The sequence below is a fragment of the Platalea leucorodia genome (genome assembly GCF_965183815.1).
Source record: "Platalea leucorodia genome assembly, chromosome: 2".
In the NCBI taxonomy this organism is placed as follows: Eukaryota; Metazoa; Chordata; class Aves; order Pelecaniformes; family Threskiornithidae; genus Platalea; species Platalea leucorodia.
In genome coordinates, this window is record NC_138824.1 from 66,472,407 (window position 1) to 66,488,605 (window position 16,199).

The following is a 16,199-nucleotide window of genomic DNA, read 5'->3' on the forward strand; positions in this document are numbered from 1 at the left end:
GACCAAATAAAGCAAGATTTAAGTGCCTCAAAGGAGGCTAGGCAAAGCCCACCCCAGCTTCACAAGGATAGCTTAAAAGTTGAATGCACTTCATGGCTCACAACCTCCCTAAGCATGGGGACTAAAGCCCCATGCATATTCTCACCACACTGCAGTTTGGCCTGGCTAACTCTCGCAGTCTCGAGCCTCTTTGCTCCCACTAGGCTCACAGTGAGTGAGCCAACCGAAGAACTAAGCAGCAGAAATATGTCATCGCCAGATAATATTCCCCAATTCTTGACACCTCATCATCTGCTTTGGCGGTTATTGACACAAAAGCCATACGGCTTTCAACTTATTGAGTCTTTTCTTCTAATTGTTTCCAGCTGACCCGATTTTGTTTTCCATTTTCTGTTGACCAAGAGTTTTTCTAAAGGTCACAATTGAGTCTTCTATCTGTGGTACCAGAAAGAGAAACTCTAGCAATAAGAATAGCAGCAACCATTTGCTCTCCAGCCCAGAAGATATATAATACTGACATAAGCACTTAAAAGCCCCCACCTCCAAACAAGAAACCAAACCAAGCAACCAAAAAAACCCCCCACTAGTGTAATCTCCACATCAGGCACAGCCTGAGTCATTATCTCCAAATAACAGAACACAGAATAATCTCAGTACAGATAAATTAAAAACTTGTATGTAAATATTTTATTCTCTCATATTTTGCAAATCAGAAAGCAGTGTTTGGTAATAAAAAATAATACAGAATTATTATTTTTCTTCCAGTCCACACTCATATATTACCAGGTTTTCCACATTACAGATAAAACTGTCTCTTACAGTCTAAAGATAACATTCGCTTTAGGTATATTCTGTACTTTTGGCTTATTTAATATTAGTCTTCTGAACTATTTACAAATATATTACAACCTTTAAACCTCAAAGCAAAGGAGTATTTCAATAATCAATCTGACATAAGGATCAGTAGCTCCTACATAACTTCAGTGTTTAAGAGAAACTATACACGCAGTGCGGTAGGTCTGAATAATTTATATCTTTAAAAAAAAAGAAAAGCATTGAAAGTTTCCGAGTATAAAACTTTCGCATTGCAGTGGTACCTACTGACCCGCCTCAACGGGAGGACAGGAATGTGAGGTGATGTCACTGTGCTTGTGGAGAGCCTCGTCTAAGTCCAGTGCCTTGCTGCTCAGCTTGACAGTCATGCAGCCGTGGTAGGATGCGGTGACCGGAGTGGAAGTCACAGGAACGTCTGTGTGAAAGGGGAGACAAACATCTCTGATGGCTGGTTTTGAATAAATACCTGCCCTACCTATGCTCAGATGAGCATCACTTCAATGAATTCAAACTCTCCTCTTCTCTACTCCATGATTTCCACCTACCCCCCCAGCCCTCTCACCAGAAGGCAAGAGCACAATCTCAGACATTGGGAAAACGCCATCTGCTCTCATGCACAAAAAGCCCTTCTCCCAGGCTGGACCCTTCCTCAGCTGCTCTGTGTCTCTGCAAGGCCTCCAGTCCTGATGATACTATGTGCTGCACAGCAGCAAGGCTTCGCTCCAATCGCACACTGTGTTCACGCTGCTTTCCATCTCAACGCTTCTCCCCCTCCATCTCTGAACCCTCTGCTTCGTCTTTAGTGGAGTTATTATACCTTCCTCTACCGCTCTCCCCCTCTCTCTTCAAAATACCTGCCAAAAGGTTATAGGAAGAACTTCACGACAGGAAGGCTCCTCCTATATGCAGCCTCTACCACTTGTTGCACCCATCTTTACTGTTCTCTGATTACGCACAAGGAGGTTGCTGGCATTCATCAGAAAGGTGCTGGAATACATCAGTTGAGTTGGTAAGGCTAATGAGACTGATTTTTCCTATGGAGATCCACTGGTGACATACTTTTGATCAGTTCACCAGAGGCAGAAGACAAATAGCAAGGAAGAAGACACTAAGTACAGTCCAACAGACCAGAGAAAATTAGCCAATCTTATTACTAACTTCTGGAACATCATATACAAGCTGACCTTAAATAAACAAAAAACCCCTGCATGTAATAAAGTAATAACATGAAAATTTACGTGAACTGTGTCCTCTACCCTTCCCCAAAGGTTTATTTACAACCCAAAGCTGACCCAATCAAGCTGGTTGTGCAATAGAAAGCAATGAACGTCTGAAAGATTATTTAACTTCACAGTGATGCAGGTAGCTAAGTGAACCCCTTATCTTTACACTGAAACAAGGACAACTTGAACAATAGGTTGTCCTGTTGACCTGAGATTATATGCAAATCAAAGGATTCTGCCCGGAGACAAGGAGGGCCAAATTTGAAGCTGATGCGATCAAACACAGCTCAGACTGAGGACAGACTCTGGGACTGAGTGAGAGAAAGAATATTTGTGTGGGATCTGTAAGCCACAAAGATATACTATAAATTTTTCAGCTTCCTTGCTGAAAAGTACCATTGCTTGGCAGTTGCTTAAACTAATCATTTTAGCTATCTCCTATTTCTCCCCATTTACCAAACTTAATCTGTGAAATCTGCTTAAAAGAAGGGGGCATCTGTGTTGTAGCACCTCACATGAATGTAAACTAAATATTGACTCAGAAGAAGCTGACAGTGTTGGCTTAATGGCTTGAACACACGTCTAAGGAATCATGCAGATTGCTGCTACGTGTGCCACAGGGCTGACAGTGTGGACTTTGAGATGAATTTGTAAGATACTATTAAAAATTAATTAAAAATATTTTCTTTGTTATAATTGCAAATCTGGTCAAATATTTAATTTTCTGTTTTGACTAGAAATGGATCTGTCTGAAATGTGGTCCTGTAAAGACTCAGAAGTCTTGTTTAAAGGCTCCTTCACCTGGTGGTATACACAGTGCCTGGTAAAACACCTATGCATCATATAAACTACATAATGTAGGATTTACCAGAACTGAAAATACCATAGAAACGGTAGTAAATGCCTATATGTTCCCTCTTATCTCTTGAAACTCTAAGTAATATTTCTTCCACATCTGCAATATTAGCTGTACTTAGGATGGGACATACTACATATTTTGACCCAGAATTCTTTCTTTAATTGTGGCAAATGGAATAAAGACATTAAGTGTGACCACTATACTTTGTTTTTTCCACAGGGTATGGAAGCAGGGAAAAACCAAAACCAACATGATGTTTTCAAAATCTGAATGAGCCAAACTCAGATCTGACCATTTGGTATAGTTATTTAACCCAGAGTGATGAATCCAACCAAAGTGCTGAAATGTTTATTTGTTTGGCAAATGACAAGGTTTCTTGATGCAAGTGCTGGGTTCCTCTCAATGGCAAAAGCAGACCACAGGCAGAAATTCCCGTTGCTGAGTGGAACAGATCAAAGGGGGAAAGCAGCTACATTTACAGAAGCCAGCTGGGTCTCAACAGCCATAGCTATGATATCTCACGCTTAGTTCTAGCTAATTAAAAACTGTGCTTCACCCAGCACGGTTAGTCTAAATGAACCACAGAGAGTAGTCTGAGAGAACTTGGGACAGCACCTGCCTTCCTTGTGCAACGGCCAGCTCCGACAATTCGATCTGACACTGGAAAATGCCACATTTGGGGATTCAGCCTTGTCCCTGCCAGCGTGCGAACATCCCAGGGTGCGTGGCCTCCCCCTTTTAGGTGTGACTAGGAGCCACTTCCATCATCAGCATAAACACTCTGTAAACTCTTGCTCGTGGTGGGAACAGTCACACCATGTGTCCTGGCACACATGGCACCTCAGCCACCCTCTTCCAGCCTGACTGCTTCAGCATGTACCAAGAGGCCAACATTGCTGCCCCTCCCTTGCTTGGGCAAGTAAGGGCAAGATTGTGCTTAGCTGCTGGCAATAAAATAGGATGTACTGCTGTGCATCAGAGACATAAGCGTTTCCTTAATTGCATTCCTCAGCAGTAGGGACTGATAAACCAGTTCAGCCAGAACAAGAAATAAACCCCCAAACTTGGCCAAAATTCATGACTTGGATGCAAGTTTGATCTTCCAGGTTCAGAATAGAGGAGCAAACTGACCTCCCACAAGAAGCCCTGCTGCTGCTGAAAAGTCAGCAGTACTATAAATGGTGGTAGCTCCTTGGTTGTGCCCTAAGTACGCTCTGCTGGGAGGAAATCTGTTGTGTAGTGCAGCGATCAGTTCAAAGAGAACATCGGCCAGGGAGAATCATCACACTGGGCTTCCCAAGCTTCAGTCAAAACAACGTGAGGCCCTGGTGCTCCCCTCAAGGAGTGCTCACACATGTTCATTACATAAATGAAGCACTGCAGGAGCCTGTGGTCCAGCTCTTATGGATTTTATCAGGTTTAAGATAATGACCCTGCTTACAGCTATCCTTCAGATAAATCATTCCTATTGCTGACCAAGCAAAACCTCCTCTTTCTATTTTTGCCTCCAGCTGTCCTCAGAAGGACACAAGCATTCCAGAAAAAAAATAATTGTCAAGCACACCCTCACACCTGTTAAAATCACATGTCTGCATTGCAGACAAAACCTGCTCAAGCAGAAACAGAGAAAGAGGCTCCCAGCTTGGCTGAAGGGGGACAGTTTTCCTGACTGCCAGCTCCGCAAGGCGAGTTGGGAGTCTGTAGTCCATGCTACAAAACTGGATGCTCACCTGGCAATCCTCCCACGTATGTCTTCACCGTGGACTGCAAAGAGCTCTCCAAGATGGACAGGCTGTCCTCTAGCTCAGAGATGCTTAGTTCACTCTCTCCCGCTATCCCATCTACCTTCAGGGATAAGTGATCTTTCTTGAGGAGGATGTCCACAGAGTGTTCCTTCTTATCGCAGAGATTTATTGCCAGTCTGGATACAACTGTGTTCTCCAAGGCCACGATGATAAACTGGACAGCAGGAGAAAGAAGAAAACAGAGGCAGTGAGCAGAAATATACCTAGCCGTGCTTATCCAAGACCAGGATGACCCCACTGTGGCCTCATTTACAAAGATTTTGCAGAGCCACCAAAGAATTAGCCTTATTACTATTGCTGATCGTGTTCTGAGCTCATTTGCATAGATGAAAAACCAATGAGCCAGTGGGACTAATTGTTAGTCATAACCACTGTCTTCTCAGAGAGAATTCTTAGTGGGTCTTCCAGAGGTTGTTACATTGCACTGGAACGAAACAGGCTAGAGCTGCTGTACTGTAAATGAAAAGTTGGCTTGTGGGTTTTAATGAAATCATTCCTGACTTACACTCATGTAATGCCAGAATCCAGCCCTTTATTATGAATACCATTAAATCAGTTGCTTCAGCACTCCATCATAACTGGCCTTTCACAGCACCTGGAGCGACACCTAAGCCCGTCTCTTCACTACCTCGGGACTATTACTGATGAGCTCCAGAGAATGGAAGTTATTTGCTTATGGCATTAAATAGCTTCTGTGCCAGAAAAATATAACAAAATATGCCTGCATTCAAGAGACCAGTTCCATCTTTTACCTCGACGACATTTGCAAAGAGCTCCCTAGTAGTGTCTGACACGTGCCCGTAAGAGGCAGAACGTCGGTGTCAGCCAAGCGCCTCAGACCGTGTTCTGAACGCGTGGGTGCAAATAAGCAGGCAGGCAGCAAACCTGACAACCGTCTCTGAGAATGACTTCCAGTGCCCAGGACATAGCAAGGAACCTTCTCTAGAAAAATGCTTAGGTCTGTACCTGTTGTTTCAGTTTCTTTGTAGAGTGATAGTCAATCAGAGATAGTGATAAAGGGACAGATGCTTCTTCGGTAACCAGAGCAAACAGCACACCAGTATCTGTCGCTGGTTGAATTGCAGCATTTACTTCTATTTCCCAGCTTGTCTTGGTGTCATTTCCAGAAGAAGGTTGCACTACAGAAAAAGAAATGCATAGCATGATAAACATAGAACTAACAGGTCAAATGGGTAGGATGTGCAATTTCTGATGGAGAAGAGGACAGATGAATGAGCATATGGACAGACTGCCACATTTCTTTTACTCAAAAAAAAAAAAAATATTCCAAAGCACCTGAACATAAAATCAGAGAAAAAAATGGCATCAGTTTCCTCTTGTTACCTTCTGCATCCTGCTGCCTTTCAGAATGCCAAAGGACAAGGTTAAGTTTTTTTATCACAAAGAGAGATTCAAATTCCCATGGCTCTCAATCCAACACGTTCAAAGAACTGCCCAACACATTCAAAGAAGTGCTGCAAGATAGGGCACCCAATTTTTGCATCGTTCTTGACTGTCCAAAGATCACTGAGGAATCCAAGTCCAAATCTGACATACAGCAAACATTTCTATGAAAGCCTGCATTTAACTGAAAAAGGCTATAAGCATATTACACTGATCACCTACCTCATCACTGCCTGATCACCAGCCTCTCAGAAGCATAGGATGTTTTATCTCACCTGCTGAACTCTGAATTAAACTCTCTGACATCTTTCCTACTGACCCAGTGCCCTTGTAATTTAAAAGGTGATGCTGGCTACAAAGAAAGATTTCAATACTGTTTCTGCAACATCCCTACATAGTAGTATTAGCTATGCTGGTTCACCACATCTTGAAATACAATAAATAAGTTCTTTATAAAGCTTACCATTACAAAGCCAAAAAAAGGGAAGATTATTGTTTGTAGAAAAAAGAATATAAAAATGCAGGTGCTGAAGACTCATCTCGGCTGAGTGCTGTCATCTGCACTTCAGATGCTGCATTGTCTCTACTTCACAGCTTTTGAACCCGTGGGGTAAATGAGACTACAGACACCTGATACTCCCTAATTTACAATGGCACAGCAGGGAAATCCACATAATGATGCACAGAAGGCTTCTGCAGAGGAGGAATTGCACACAAAACTAAAATAGATGGTTGGCATTTGTATAGGTTTAAAAACACTGACAGTTGATCGCACATATAAACAAACAGAATAATCCAGAATAAAGAAAAGGTACCTTTCTGAGTGCTAAATCAGTATGGCCAAGTTTGGTTTGAAACTTGTCATTACTGTATCTAGGCCAATTTCATTCCGCTTGTATCAGGGATATGCTTAGTGTGTTTGTCCCAAGTGTAACCAATACCACCCAATGATTAAAAGTGAATCCAATTTTGGACATTTTGCTACAGACAATATAGCACTATGGCTTGCAGCTCTCCCTACTTAGCAGAAAACAGTGGATAGTGCTGGAATCACCTACGCTGCTGGCAGAGAGATGAGAGGCCCCTAATGCCAGGGATGAGCTGGAACCAGCCTGGATGTGAAATGCATTACTCGAGCTACACAGAGAGAACCTAATCCATCCTAGTCATATTCATACTGGCTCTAACCATCACACACAGGCCTGCCTTCACTATGAACCACAAGTTTAGCTATTCCCTCTCCATCCACAGCTGCCAGTCTGTTCTGCATCGATCAACACTGAGTCTGGCACACGTGTAAGTTTTAAACTGTTTATTAACCAAGTATGATTAATGGCAGGACAACAGGTCAGAAATAAAAAAAAAATAAAGTACTTACCGTAAGTAAGATTAAACACAGCAAAACCTCGGCCAGGATAGAAAGACCCTCGTCCTGCTACAGAAAAGCACTGCATCTTTTCATTCATCTTTATGGTCTCTTGGATAGTGGTGTCCTCCCCATTCAGCCAGTTCCATGCCCGCATGCAACCATCCAGCCGAGGGTTTATCTAGGAAGATAAAGCAGTATCTCACGCCTCAAACTGCTATTCAGTGAAGAATAACTGATTTCAGGTGCAGAAGAATCCTGAGTTATATTATGATATCAAATAGAGGAAATCATTTTGACGTGTTATGACCGTGCGAACCGCAGCAACCCCAATCCCACAACCCCAAGCAAATAAGCGGTCAGTATTCCCCAGGAAACTCACCTGAGTCCAGCTTGCCTCCACAGGACAGAAGGGCACTAGCTAATGCAGGTGCTGATTTGGTTGTATTGATTCTGTCAGCTGCTTCTACATGCTGCACATCATTAGTGCAATTTACTTCTAAAGCTCTGTAGCCAAAGCTTTGTAACTCCCGTAATTCTGCATTGCAAATGCTGGAGGCTAACTTGAAGTTAAAAAAAAAATTGTCCTTTGTGTCATTGCAAACAGCCTTCATGACACACAAGATGTTGGAACTGATCATGGTGTAAGTTGTTGGGTTCTGGCTTAAGGGAGGGGTGCCTGAGCCACAAGACGGGCACCCCACTCTGTACACACCTTGTTCCTTCCAGCTTCTAGTTACGTTATCCCGTACCAAATGTCAGCATTAAAATGTGAGACGGTATGTAAGGAGAAGGCTCCTTCCAAAGCGTATAAATCAGCACCATTACGCCCAATTAACTGAAGCAGAGAGAGAATTAAGTGTCTGAGCCAGGATAAAAACCTCAGGAGTTTTTGGCCCTCAATCCTATATTGAGACCACAGCCTGAGCTCAATGTTTCAGACAAGCAGTGGCCCTGAATGGCTTCTTGTGAGGAACAGGAGCCTTCCTCAGCTGCTGCACTCCCAGTCACAGAGCTGCAAGCTTGTCACCTCAGTTAGAAATAAAGAGATGCCCATTTGGGTTTCAAGGTGCCAACTCTGCGTGTGGTGGACATTCGAAACAGCCTGAGCAGCAGCTATTTCAGAAACACAGCAATCATCCAATCTCACCCAAAGAGTGCCTTAACTTTTATTCATGCGCCTATCCGCTTGAATTAGGAGGAAATAAAGATAAGCTTCTGTTTTCCCTCGGGTCTTACTAAACTGAAAGAGCAGACACAAGCAGCAAAACTGTGATACAACATACACGAAGCACAAACTTCGGTCACAGCACAAAAAGTGCCCCCAACGTTGTTTCCAGACCTAGTGGGCACAGCGGTACCCTCACACAGCGGCATGCCCACTGACACGCCAGGGCCACTCACGGTCTCCAAGCCAGCACGACCACCATTAATTTTCAAGGCTTTGCCATGTGCTCCAGTTTTGCTGGGTCCTAATTCTGCAGGCCAAGGGTGTGATACATCTCACTCAAACTTACCCATCAAAAAATCAGGAGTCTCACCTTTGCTACTGGCTTAGGCTCCCTCTATATTCAATGGAGAGAAAGCTGTATCCAGAAGGTAATAATTCCACCTGTTTCAGGGCAGGCTGAACTGCTCTCAGGAAGGACCTACATCACCCCAAGAGAAGATGAAATCAAGCCCTTCAGGCATGCAAAACAACATGAGCGATCGTGCTATACTTACCGGTAGAATGAGGTCCTTTGTTTTGAAAGGAATGCCTCCTACTGTCAAATTCAGCTGGTACAGTCCTTTATCTAGAGTAAACAGATCCCCCGAGACAGCTATTTTCATAACTGCATCCCTGTTGACCTTTATAACTAAACTTCTTTCGAGTTCTTCAACAGAGATCTGAAAAAGTAAAATTGCAAATAGAATAATTCAGTATAAAAAGAACTTAATATCTGCAGCCTCAACTAAAGGACAGACACCACTAGTGAAATTCCCGAGATGGAGACATATTTTCTGTCCCCAAGCCTCTTTGTCTATCTTTTAAGCTACATTCCACCTTGATACGTAAATCTTTACTCTAGACAGCAACCTGGGGTTGCCCTAATGGTGAAGGCAGCTCAGCTACTTCAAAACAGCTACACAAAAATATGAATGGATTAACTACATGACATTTGTAGGTCGCTCTATGCAAAACGTAAATGCAATAATGAGTTTTTAATGAGAAACTTCCTATTGCAACTGCATGTGAAAGGAAAAGCTGGACAGACAGATAAGGTGTCTTTTGTTAGGCCAGTGAATGATAAAGCGGAAGTCTTCCAGCCACATTAAGTCTAGTCTTTTAATACTGACCCCTGAAAAAAGAACAAAAGAAGATGTCACATTTGAGAGGGTAATAAACATGTGCAACAAGCAATAATTTTTCTCTCAAAAGGTATCTGCAAGTTTTACCTCCCTGTCTCCGAAGAGCTACTTCTAGGAGGATTCGATCACCACTGAAATTTCAAAAAAATTCCATAATTTTAATTATGACCAGGCTGCACAGAGAAGCACTATAAAGCAGCCAGCTCTGTGGAGGGAGAGGAGAAGGCGAAGCACAAAGCTGACACGTAGCAGGCTGCTGAACAGCAGCACAGATTCTGCGCCTTGGGACCTGGGTCCTGCTCCCGACGGGGCGTTCTGTGGCTGTAGCAGAAGACAACCCCTTTCTTCCTGCAGAGCAGAAGAAAGGCGCACACCTCCTCTATTTATCATCTTCAACGCAGCACTCCTTCTTCCCACTCCATGACAGATACCCCACTCTTCATCCATATAGCTCTGTTCCCTGGGACACCCAGATGCTGCCTCCATCAGTGAGCCACTCTATAGAACCAAACATCTATTTCAGCAGCTCTTTAGACTTGTGCTTCCCTCTCCCTGCTAGTAGGCCAGGTCATGAGCATCTTTCTCTTTGCATTTTGAGAGCAGCTGCCCCAAAATCATTTGTATCAGCCACACTGAGCTCTCTCTCTGTGGCTGTAAGGTAAAGGATGACAGGGTTGAGCTGGTTTATTCCTGGACACTCCCTTTGGATTGCAGTCTTCAGTAATGAAGATTAAGTGAATTTGATAGTTGAAAAGATTATTCACAGAATATTAGGCTTTCTTCTCCTGTGGATTCCAGTACAGTCTGGTTTATATTGCTAAACACTATTTACACCTGGCATGTTGCTCCATGCTGTATCCTACAGGACATGAATTTACTTGTCTGAAGCTTGCTTGTTTAAAGTGGCATCTACACCTCCCCATTGCATTCCATGGAGACACACAAGCCAGTCTCAAACAGGCTTTTTTGGGCATTGGCAGGCTGTAAAGTCCACTCAGTGGGTGGGAACATTAGCCCACAGGTCCTGGCAGCCACAGCCCAACTGGCTTAGCTACACTGGCTATCGAGCTAAACCTCACTCGGGCGCCTCTACTCGGTGTGGCGGTCACCGCTGCCCTAATGCACCGGGGTGCAGAGTGCCACAAGGAGCTGGCGCAGACCACCTCCCTGCTCCCAGCATGGATTGCAGGCAGCCATGGAGCGAACGGGGAAAAGCCGGCTGCAGCAATGCCCATACTGTGCTTCCTCGGTGGAGAAATCCAGCAACCTGCAGGGCCACCAAAATTCGGGGCCTTCTAAAATTTTTTTAGATTGTAGAGTAAGTAATAACATATAAATTTTTAAAAATTAGTCTGAGTTCTTAGCTGCTCATTAATCATTAATATAAACAAACCCAAATCAGTGGAAACTTCCATAGGAGAAGGGGTTAATCCCTGTGGAAGCTCTTAACAAATTCCAGTTTAGGAAATTACATTCTGCCTACTTCACAGTTGCCCTCTGGCAGTTTCAGCTTCGTTCCTTATATTCAAAGCTTAATTGCTGGTGCACCACCATCACCTACAAACCAAAAGGGGAAGCATTTGGGTAGTTAGCAGACTGCTCTAATTCCCTCCTCCTGTTGCAAGGAGTAGCTAGCTGCAGCCTGCCATGGCGTGCTCAGGGATGGTCAGGCGGGCAGTTCTCGTAGCTAAGGGCTCCCATACGGTTGGCCATAAGGTCAGTCAGCTTTTGTTTTGGATTCATGCCCTGGGTAACTCACAGTGCAGAGCCAGCCTGTCCGCTCTTTGCTGGAAAGCAAGTGGACGGCACCGAAAAGGGACGAGACTACAGGCAGCCGCAGGGTTAAAGCAAATACGAATCTGCCTGTGATTGCTTAACCTTCAGTTCTGACATTTAACAGTGCAGGTAGGTTATTACTTTTGCTAACCATGCTGTCCTCAGAGCAGTACTAAACTAAACATTGAAAATAAGACAAAATGATGACTTTTTTGGGAAATGCAAAACAAACAGAAGGTGAGTGCATTCTCTACTATCATCAGTTCACATAGGCCACTTCATCCAGCTGGATTACACACAAATAACTGTATTAAAAGTTTTTTCCTGAGGCTTGCTTGTTTGTGTTTTCAATGCTGGGAACGATCATCTAAAACCAGACTAGGAGCAATCAACATCAGAGAACATACCTAGGTAGAGCCCGAAGCTTTGAAAATGCCTTCATATTTCCATGAAAGTATGCAACTTTTGTTCAAGATACCAAAAGACATACACTGCTAGTGCTTTTTTTCATGTTTTCCTTTTAAATAGTCATTGTTTTTTCATCTGCTGAAAGTTAAATAGTAAAATTACTATTTTCTCACAACCTCTATAAAGTTCTCCCAAGTTCCGAACTCCACTATTGTAGGTCTAACCAAAACTAGGAGTTTGATCCTGTGCACACTGAAGTCTGGAGTAAGACTCCCAAACTGCATTTGAGTCTGGACTGTGACCTCTGAAAGGTGTTGGGTTGTGCTTCACAGAAGATGAGGCTGAGAAGTACACACAAGTCCATACTTAAAATGAAATGTGTGGCTACATGTTTTATAAGAGACAGGTAAAAAGGAATAACCCCTCCTCAACAGCATTTCCCAAATTAAAAACCATGCCAGACAGAGGAAAAAGGAGAAATGAGGGTGGGGATAAAATGGCGGAGCAGATTTATAGTGTTATGGCTCAGTCATACAGATTAAATGACATTTAGAGACAGGGGTGACCCTGGATGTTAAGCAGAAGAGAACAAAGTACCTGTAGGGTGGAGGCAAGGGATAAGAAAGCAGAGCAGAGAAAGGAGAAATCAACAGCACCCCAGCAATGCAAGCCGCATCCCGAGTCTCAGAGGTGAGTCAACCATGAAGTCAAGAGACTAAAGGCTCCTTCCTCCTGCTACCGTTCATCTGTGGGTAAATCCTTCTGTCTTTGGCCAGTATCAGGCACAGCATTAACAGTTTCACTTTTGGAGACAGTCACCAGAGCTACGGCCATCGGCCTGCTCCGAGCAAGCACTCCTGTGCCAGCACTGCATGATGCTGATAGAGCCATACCATGGTCTCTGCCAGCTGCCAGGCCCTGCTCAGCCCCCGCGCAGGGCAGCGCGGCGGGCTGCAGGGCCACCTCTGCCCCGGCTTTGGCGTGGCTCCTGTCCACCTCCACCGCACAGCACTCACAGCTCGGTCTGCACTGTCCCAAAAAGGCTTGGGGAAGGGTTTCCAGGGGATTTATACAATCTCTCAGGAAACGTGCAAAGAGCGTGTTGCTGCAGCAACCCAACCAGGCAATTTCTGGGTTATGATGGTACCTGGGGATAAGAGCCCTGACACCGCTGGCTGGCAGAAGACCAATAATTCTTGCCTAAAAATGATACTTATTTTTATCATACTGCCTTCTCTCCCTGCAGAAAGCAAGCACAGCCTTTGTTTACCCCGTAACTCCTATGTGTTTGAGCACTTTTGTATTACTTGAAGAAAGAAAATACATTTCCGATGTCTCCCCCATAACTAACACGGGAAAGTTTGTAATTACTTCATAATGAGGTCTGGCACTTAACAAGTATGTTATGCTCCTGTGTTAAATGGTTTATCTCAGTAATGACTGCTTTTTGTGACTCCGAAGTCACCCCAGTGGCACCAACTCTGCTTTTCACATCCTCTGTCACCATCCTCCCTGCGCAGGCAATTACAGTCGCCATATTTCAAACCAGAAGAACAAGTCTTACAACGAATTTAGTAAGAACTGGCTTGAGGCTATTCCTCCCTGTAAAGATACAGCATGTCATACATTTTATCTACAGCTTTGCTGAACCTCTACAGCTCTCCATTTGGAATCTAAAATTGTTTCAGTGACAGTAAAGGAACTGAATTAAACATCACCTCATCTGCTGGAAACATTGCCAAATGTCAGTATTTGACAGTGAATGCACTCAAGGACTTCTTTATTTATTCATTAGGAACAAAATTTTTCCCACCTTGCTTTTTTCTTTAATGAATAATTCTGAAATTTTTTTATACTAAAAAATTGAAACCAGGAAATTATTCAGTTACCAGTATCTGTATTTGCCTCATATGTGAGTTAGCTGAGAACTTCCCACCCACTCCCCAAGAGACACATCAACTTAAAAGTCAAAAGATCTGATTAAGTAAGAAAAAATAAAAGGGGGGAAAAAGGCACAAGTGAGAAGATGCATATATAAATTGCTAACCTAGTGTAGATCATACTACAGGATGCTTTTCCCGATCCTGTCACAAACAGTAACACCCATGATGCTTCCTGAACCACCAGGAGATGTCCTGAGAGAGCATCAAGAACATGAGTCCTTACAAGCTCCAAGATGCAGTGCATCGTCTCATGAGATGGCTGGGATTATGTTATTAGTAAGCAGAGATCCACTTAGTTTCTAATATATCCCAATACCTTTACAAGGGAAATGGACTATTTTGTATACAAACAAGCCTGAGGAGTTTAAAAAAGGATACTGTAGCAGAAGAGATTTGTCTGCGACTAAACAAACACACGGATGAATAAACAAAACCAACTACACACACCACACAGCAAACAAACCACTCCTGGAAACTTCCTGAAGAGTTCCTTCCTTCTCACTCCCTTCCAACCCCCACCCAGAAGGCGTCTTCTCGAGCTACGGTGAAGTCATCGTAGCACTGCTGCATCCCAGAGGCACTGTGTCTTCTCTGGTCAGGCTAGTGCTGCACAAACTAGTGACCCAGCCTAGTTTACAATGGATATAAAGTATAATTCAATTTCTTAGGGAAAATATCCTATTCTCACCTTAGGATGTATAGTGTACCGGTGGGCACTGAATAGATAGGTTGGAAAAGCACCTTCTCAAAAAGACAAAAAATACAGAAAGCGTAGCTGCACTCGACAGAGCCCATCAGGAACAGGCCAGGAAAGGGTGAGATCTCAGCAGTGGTCTGGACTCACCGTTTGCCACATGCCGTGGTTGATGAGTGGTCCGCTGCTGGTCACGCGGCCTATTCCGCTGTATTTCAGCTGCAGCTCTAGCCGTCCTTTGCGCAAAGCCAAGACTACCCATGTGCTGTCTTGATGGCCTCCAGCAAAGAAAAGGATACCTTCAGGATCAAAGGTTCTAAAGTCGAACTCAGCCACAAGTCTGACCGCACAGGTGCCAAGAAATAAATTAGTTATGCAGAGTTCAAAAACCACAGAGTACTTTCCATACAGATAGCATCAATTCTAACAGTTACAAAGCTCTGTTAAAACATACTAGCTTTTAATGTACTCGTGAAAGACTTAAGCTGTGAAGATGGATTTTAAAGTAGCATCAAGAATAAAGAACACATTACTGGACTTCAGTAATTATCTTAGGAGCTCTGTGGTCAAGGCTGCCTTTCTCAGTTACTGGTTTGGATACTGTTTCACTTTACAGGACTCCATAATCCAAACAGATAAGAACGATCATAAGAATAATTGTTATTGTAAGGACTTAACTCCATTGCATGCATGAAAGCTGGAGAGCGCGTTCCACTGTCATTCTAAATCGTCCTCACCTCGTCAGCTGTTTCCTTTTGAAGCGCAGCCTGATAACAGGAGTGCCGCTGAACATCCTCCCCAGGTATAAGGATTTAATACTTTTTCCAACAGCAAAAGGCACACATGGTATTATGTTCTATAAGCAAAACACATTTTTGAGTGCTTATTCTCCTCACACGGCAGAAAGAGAATCAGAGAGTATGCCTCCTCTTCTTTTCTCGTGTGGTTGCTATACATATAGCAGGCTAGGGCACTTTAATGTTTATACTCTCAAAATACAGTTGTTTTGGTACTGAGAACATTTCCTCTTTCCTTCCCTCATCCCTCCTATCTGCCTCGGAGGAATGCTTTCCTGTTGCAAAATGAAACCATACTCATAAAGTACAGCATAAGGTTTTCTACTGCAATGTCGTGCTTGCAACAAAAGATGTGCTAAGACCTTGCTGTTGCTTGGTTGCCGCAGAGGCAGTGGAAAGTGTCAAGTGCAAGTGCTGGTCTGTAACGTACACCATATGCCCAGAGACTTTCTCACCATCCTACTAGGTCTAACTCAGAAAAGCCTGTGCAGCTCAGAGCCAAACAGAGGGCTAGCAGGGCTATCGGTGGCATGCCCTTTTTGGAATGGGGACAGGAGGAGCACGAGAAGAGAGAGTCTGAATGAACCTCCTCCCAAAAAGGCTAACGAGACCCTTCTTTTCGGGAGAGCTACTGTCCCCAGCTCACGTGGCCTTGCCAATATGAGTCCTTCCTGCTGGTCACTCAGCTCAAATGGTTTTAGTTCAGAGCTTCATCAGTTATTCTTAATTGCAATGTAA

General features: G+C 43.7%; 1 protein-coding gene across 1 annotated transcript in view; it reads right to left on the bottom strand.

The window, feature by feature from the left end:
• Nucleotides 1–700: 700 nt before the first annotated feature.
• The window catches only part of GAS6 (growth arrest specific 6), a 43,280-nt gene continuing 27,781 nt past the window's right edge, over nucleotides 701–16,199 (bottom strand). Inside the window, exons 9-15 of the mRNA XM_082334199.1 lie at nucleotides 15,402–15,520; nucleotides 14,815–15,004; nucleotides 9,217–9,381; nucleotides 7,504–7,672; nucleotides 5,688–5,860; nucleotides 4,647–4,875; nucleotides 701–1,249 (exon numbers count right to left, since the gene is read on the bottom strand). Coding sequence (XP_082190325.1) covers nucleotides 1,098–1,249; nucleotides 4,647–4,875; nucleotides 5,688–5,860; nucleotides 7,504–7,672; nucleotides 9,217–9,381; nucleotides 14,815–15,004; nucleotides 15,402–15,520 — 1,197 coding nt within the window. The 3' untranslated portion in view covers nucleotides 701–1,097. The remainder of the gene's footprint in view (nucleotides 1,250–4,646; nucleotides 4,876–5,687; nucleotides 5,861–7,503; nucleotides 7,673–9,216; nucleotides 9,382–14,814; nucleotides 15,005–15,401; nucleotides 15,521–16,199) is intronic.